This window comes from Gymnoscopelus microlampas, assembly GCF_963454915.1.
Source record: "Gymnoscopelus microlampas genome assembly, chromosome: 5".
Classification (NCBI taxonomy): domain Eukaryota; kingdom Metazoa; phylum Chordata; class Actinopteri; order Myctophiformes; family Myctophidae; genus Gymnoscopelus; species Gymnoscopelus microlampas.
Window position 1 is genome coordinate 36,647,908 of NC_139942.1, and position 6,679 is coordinate 36,654,586.

The window sequence follows — 6,679 nt, forward strand, 5'->3', positions numbered from 1 at the left end:
AAGGGAGAAGAGAGAGAGAGAGAGAGAGAGAGAGAGAGAGAGAGAGAGAGAGAGAGAGAGAGAGAGAGAGAGAGAGAGAGAGAGAGAGAGAGAGAGAGAGAGAGAGAGAGACACCAGGGGCGTGGTCCCACCACAAAGGGATCGAGGCATAGAGTTAAGGTGATTGGCTAGATTGGTTGTCAGGGGTTGTCAATGTGTCACATCCTCTGTTGGAAGCAACAACAACACATGTGACTGGGGCTAAAGAGAAATGGTCCTCAAGTCGGCCGTTTTTAAACAGTACAAACAAGGAAAATAACTTTGTTTTCTTTTTGGGGGATTTTCACCCCCCCCCCCCCCCCCCCACATTAACACATGATAACATACCTGTAAATAGGTAATATATTATATTACCTATTTACAGGTATGTTATCATAGTTATACAATAACAAAGTAAAACAAAAGTATGTCCTATATTTACCAGAAAAAGAACTAGTCAACCTGTCCCTCCAGGCCATGGGATCTAAACTCTGCCGAAAGCAAGGAGGGGAGTTGAGAGGAGGAGGAGGAGGATGATGATGATGATGATGATGATGATGAGGAGGGGGATGGGGGGGGTGAGGAGGGCGAGGGGGAGGAGGGAGAAGTTGAGCAGAGCAGAGGAGTGGGGTTGGGAGGGAGTGGAGAGGGGAGGTGTTGTCGGCTCCTGAATGAACCATGTTCGGCCACAGACGGTCAGTTCTCCCGTCCTGCTCCGTGCTTCTCCTGCAGGTTCTGATTCTTCCAGTAACCAGACTAATAACCACCAACCACCAGGCCACCAAGGTAGATATGAACTGAGCAACGGAGCGTGAATGTCAACTTTGAACAACTGAATGCAGATCCGTTCACACAACGTGAACTGATCTACATTCAGTTGTTCAAAGTTGACAAGTTATGGACGTACATGTCTGTCGAGTGGGTAAAAAAAAACCGGTCGTTTTCAACCCGACACGGGGCTCAATTCGCTCCAATCTTTAACTTCAATATGTAAATTAAGTCAGAATGACGTTTTGCTCAACTCAACACATAATCTGTTGCAGTTTGCAGTTTTTCTGTTCGGGGTTTTAGGGTCGCAGCCTCACGGTGAGCGATCTGACGGGGGTCTTTGACTCTTTAACCACTTAAACCCCATATGGTTGAGCGGAGTCCCTCAGGGCTCTGTGCTAGTATGTTTTCTGTTATTGTGGAGAAAAGCTTTTGCAGAAAATAGCCGATCGACAAGCTTCCAGGGGCTGTAAAGCTTGCCGATCTGCTATTTTCTGCGAAAGCTTTCGCCACAATAGGGATGCATCATGCTGGGGTTTAAGTGGTTAAACAAATATCAATTCCATCTTCCTCGCCATTAACCGTATATAAAGGAGAGAAAAGTAATGGAAGATAATGGTTTTCCATCTCCGACAACCTTGTTGAACTTGAGCATTTGCCCCATATGGCTGCATATTGGACTACAAAGTCATGCGGTTCATGTTGTGTAGTTTTCAGTGGTGTAAAGTAACTCAATACATTTACTCAAGTACTGTAGGCCTACTTACGTACACTTTTGAGGATTTCTTTTTTACTTTACTGGAGTATTTCCAATTTTCTGTAATTTTACTTCTACTCCACTACACCTCAAAGGCAAATATCGTAGGCCTACACTACAATTGTTTGAAAACTTTGTAGATTTTGATTATTATTACAAAACTACACACAATACATATATACATTATACAGCCCTATATACATTTCGGCCATTTGAAAATAGCTGATCTATAAGCTCACAATGCGTCGCCATGTGATGCATTGTGAGCTTGTAGATCTGCTATTTTAAAACATTTGTATACATTTTATACATTTTAAAATTTGTGAAACGACACATTCTGCCTATAGAGTATTTCTACCTTTGGTATACTTTAAGTACATTTTGATACCAATACTTTTGTACTTTTACTCAATTAATTGTTTAATTCCGCACTTTTACTTGCAACAGAGTATTTCTACATTGCAGTATTGGTACTTTTACTTAAGTAAAAAATATGAGAGTACTTTTTACATCACTGGTAGTTTTCTCGTTTTTGAATGTATGAGTGGTGTTATGATGCAATGAGTCTTGAATTGTTGTTAGTGTGTTTTGACTGTTATGACTGTGTAGTGTTTCCAGCACCACAACCCTATCAACACAAAGTTTCCACACTTTGACTTTCTTATGCTCTCTTCACCTCCTCCACTCCTGTCTGTCGTCCTCCTTTTCTCTCTGCCGCAAGATCAAAGCACAGTGGGGGTCTCTCTGTCTGTCTGCCCCCCTCTTCTCCCCACCTCCCTCCCTCCCTCCCTCCCTTCCTGTGCGTGTGTGCGCGTGCTTTGCGTGCGTAAGCAATGGTGATAGTCCCGTCCCATGATACACAACATTTTGAGAAGGTAGTAGGCCCTACAGATGGGCAATTTACTAACAGCGGTGACCAATTTTTCCTGGATCCGTTTGTTTCCCCATTGTGTACTACTGACTTCATCACTATTGTCAAGCCTGGCTGGAGGCATTATTACCCAACTCTATTACCTCAAAACGTTGCTGTAATGAAAAATAATTCAACTGGCTGTCGTCGTTTTGGCTGTTAAAGTGCCTGAGTCATGCACAATGTCCAAATGGAAATCAACAACTGGAGAAGCTGTGATGCAGCTAGCAGGCTATCTGACTGACCAGTTGACACACTGGTAAAATAACTGTCTCACCTACCACTCCAAGAAGGCCACTGAAACCTTCAGGCATGGAGGGTTAAAGGCACAATATGTGTTGGCAGCAGACCCCATTTAAGGCAGTGTTAGGGTCTCCTCTCCTGTGTAAAACTTGGCATAGCTTCACCACTGAAAAGAAAGTTGTGTACGGAAAAAAGATGAAACCATGCATATGCACATTTACTCTCAGATTTATAACACACTAAGTACACCACCAATGTGCCAGATTCTTGTTATAAACAAAAGTAGGAGGATTTATTGCACTTAAAGTCTGCTCAATATCTACATTCTGTCAGCTCCCACAATTAGCCATAAATTGTTATTGGAATGCCCCCTTTTTGTCTCATCTAGTTGCCAAGGAAATAGAAAAGGCCCATAGCAATAATCTTAAACAATTCCAGCTTCACCAGCTGTGAAGATGATTATTGTGGAATAAGTTGATTCATTCCAGAATAAAATACATAGTTAAAAAAATAAAAAAATAGTTTGCACATCATCACCTCGATTTTCTTCCTCCAAAGGCTGTATAGTCTTCCAAACCAGTCGTTACCCATAATGCACTGTAACCTTCTATAATTACCGTGATTTCAATGGTGCCACAAAGGGTCTTGAAACGTGTTATTGCAGCATTACCATATGCACATGGTGGCCATTTTGCTCTTACGTCATGTCATTCATCGGGGATGTCCCACCTATGATGTAAGAGCAAAATGGCTACCATGTGAATATCTGTCTTCTTTCTTTTTCACTTTATTTATTCAGGGAAGCCCATTGAGAGCAAGCTCTCTTTTTGAAGGACGCCTTGATCACAGCATATAAAAACACAATACATATAATAAAAAACAATAACAAACATTTGAACCTCATTACAACATCACAGATGCAAATAAGTATAGGCTTACATGAAACAGGTGCAGTCACTATGTAGTGTGTCCTCAAGAAGCACCCTAAATGTCTTACCTATTGAGACCAATCAAACCAGTTTCAGAGAGTCCTGAAGTTTGTTCCATTTGTGTGGAGCTTAATAAATGAAAGCAGCCTTTCCTTTGTTCACTGTTCATAAGTGGACTGGTATATCTAATGTGGGTCTGTGAACATGTTGAATGTCCAGTAACATCTGGTTTTAAAAGCGAAGATAGATACAAAGGAAGCTAATGTTGTTGGTCAAGGGGCAACCTGTCAGCTGAGTGGTTACTGGTTAGGGTGCGTACCACATGGGCTTTAATACCTGACAGCGAGTCCCCGGTTCAGTTCCCTGCCAGCAGCTGGACCATTTGCTAAATCACTCCCCTACTCTCTCCGTGTTTCCTGTCTCTTTCCACTGTGTTATTTGGATAGGCTGTGTTAGGTAGAAGGGTTAAAAAATGTACATATAAAGATATATATATATAATAATAATAGGGGGCACAGTCCCCCTATTATATATATATATATATACGCTTACTGTAAATCGCCCTGGATTAAGAGCATCTGCTAAATGCCTAAATTGCGAATTGTAAAATAAATATCACCAAGTTGAGACTCAGCATGTTTGGAGCAGAGAAGCTGAGAGAGAAGCTGAGAAAAACAAGACAAACCCAGGTATTTCTTTCTGGCTTTGTGCAGGACAAACCAGCTGTCCTCGAGAGCAAAACATTTCACCCTATGTGATGTGAAAGTATACTACTGATAAGACAGTTATTCAAATTTCATTTACATCTGGCTTTGAAATCCAACTCTGCTGTCCATGCTGAAATTAAATAGCTCTGTCTTCTGCAAAATAGAGATTACTGCTTACGTCAATTCATCCATAATATTTACATTGTGTAGCTAGATGTCTGGCAATAAAATGGCTTTGTTATATGTAGTTTTTCCCTTTCAAAACAGAATAGTTCATCTGAGGATACCAGGTCAATGCTGCAGCATTAACACCTTCTGAGATTTACATGCCATGCTTTATTGTAGCTCTATCCAGATACGTAACATGAATGTTATGTGTCTGTAGCCACCAGTGATCTGTTTTTTGTGCCCTTGATTTTTATTTTGTGGCTTTTGTTTGGAGTGGAAATACAGCTCAAGATTTGAACCTTAGACAGTAGTCAGGCTGGAGCATTTGAAAACACCTGGCACAAGTGTGTTGTATTACACACTGAGCCAAGTTGACCCAAATCCAACTTCAAACACCATGTTTGCACACTTTAACACATCCAATACTTGTTAGCACTATTTACATTATGAAGCCGTATTAGAGTTTAGACGACAGTGAAACATTTAGGGAAATAAATGTGGCTATAGACTGATTATAGATAATGAATCTTCTCTGATATACGGAAGCTCCCAGTTGAACGCTATAGTTTTTGGGAGCAGCTGTCTTTTCAGAACTGAGACCTTAGGGCTTAAAAAGCTACAAGGACAAGTATATGGCATTGTCATAATAACTGTCAGTCAGCCAGGTGATCAGGTGTTACAGTAGTCAGTGAAACTGCTTTTACTCACTCGTCCAACTAAATTCAGTCAATTCAGCGTAGTCTTTAATCCAAAGTGCCTAGCTCTATCCTTTCACTGTTTGTTCCATGTTCTTCCTTTTGAGCTACATAGTAGATCTTATTCTCTCTGTCTCATTCTCTCCTTTTCTTTTTCTTCTCTCCTTCCCTCTTGTGTTTAAGTCTTGGCTGCTGTCCTTCTGCAGCCAGCTCTGGTTTTAATTCCCCCCCCCCATGCTATCTCGTAGTCTCTCACTGTCATTCTTTCACTATCTCTCTCTATCCCCTCTGAGTTGATCTAAAATCCATGCTTCGGTTTTCTGTTAGAACCAAAGTTGTGTGCGGCTATGCGCATGTGTGTGTGTGACTGTGTGTGCGTGCGTGCTAGCGTGTCACGTTTCTTCTATGCATGAGTGTATTCATGTGTCTGTGTGTGTGTGTGTGTGTGTGTGTGTGTGTGTGTGTGTGTGTGTGTGTGTGTGTGTGTGTGTGTGCGTGTGCGTGTGTGTGTGTGCCAGGACAGCAGTGAGGGGAGAGGGGAGGTGCACCAGATACATCTTCAGAAACATAGCCATGGAAGACAGACTGGCCGACAACCACAGGTAACACACACATACACAATAACATACTATAGGACTACCACCCAAGAGGGATTTACTTTAAGGTACATTCTATTACTTTCTGCAGTGCTGAATCAGAATCAGAGTCAAGTAGTTCAATGGCTGTGTAACGTCATTCACTTCGTTGGTGGCTCCTCCACCTGAGACACAGAATCTCAAATGAAGAAATAAGCAACAAAAAAAAACTAAAATAGGACAATATTAGTTAGAAATGTAACAGCAGTATTACATTTTGTGTACAGGCAGCCATGGAGAATCTACTGAGATACCCATAATCCTAATAAAGAGTGCCCTAAAGAAGAAGACCTCGACATAATGCTTACAAAGTTGATAGACTGAAAATAATATGAAAATATATGATAACATCCGCACACTAGAATGCTGCTCCCGTCGTGTTTTTTTTCTTTATTGGTAACGTAAGTCAAGGTCTGAGGAAGAGCCTCCCGCCTCGAAGCGTTACCAATAAAGAAAAAACGCACGATGGGAGCAGCATTATGGTGTACGGATTTCATGTTGAATCATTGATCCAGCACCCAGCCCAACAGGACAGGGTGTGCGTGCCTTTTTTCCCTTTGTGGCACCTTTTTCAGACTGAAACAGTATAAGTATCCTGCACAGTATAAACATAACGTTACTTGGTTATAAAAGACTCCACAACAATTGGCAACCGCCGAGTTCTGGCCAACCGCAATCAATCTTCCATGAATGGAGATCGATTGCTGCAAGTCATTTCTGGCCAACCGACATTCGGCACATCACTCCCTGGGTTCCTCTGTGATACACACACCAAGTCGAAAGGATGGACAGTTCTCACTCACTCACTCACTCACTCACTCACTCACTCACTCACTCACAATTACCCGT

At 41.7% G+C, this 6,679-nt stretch overlaps 1 protein-coding gene across 1 annotated transcript in view; it reads left to right on the forward strand.

Moving 5' to 3' along the window:
- The first annotated feature begins 694 nt into the window (after positions 1-694).
- LOC311044794 (ADAMTS-like protein 2) overlaps positions 695-6,679 on the forward strand; it is a 24,212-nt gene continuing 18,227 nt past the window's right edge. Inside the window, exons 1-2 of the mRNA XM_084056600.1 lie at positions 695-804; positions 5,714-5,797. Of these exons, the coding sequence (XP_083912726.1) occupies positions 697-804; positions 5,714-5,797 (192 nt within the window). The 5' untranslated portion in view covers positions 695-696. The remainder of the gene's footprint in view (positions 805-5,713; positions 5,798-6,679) is intronic.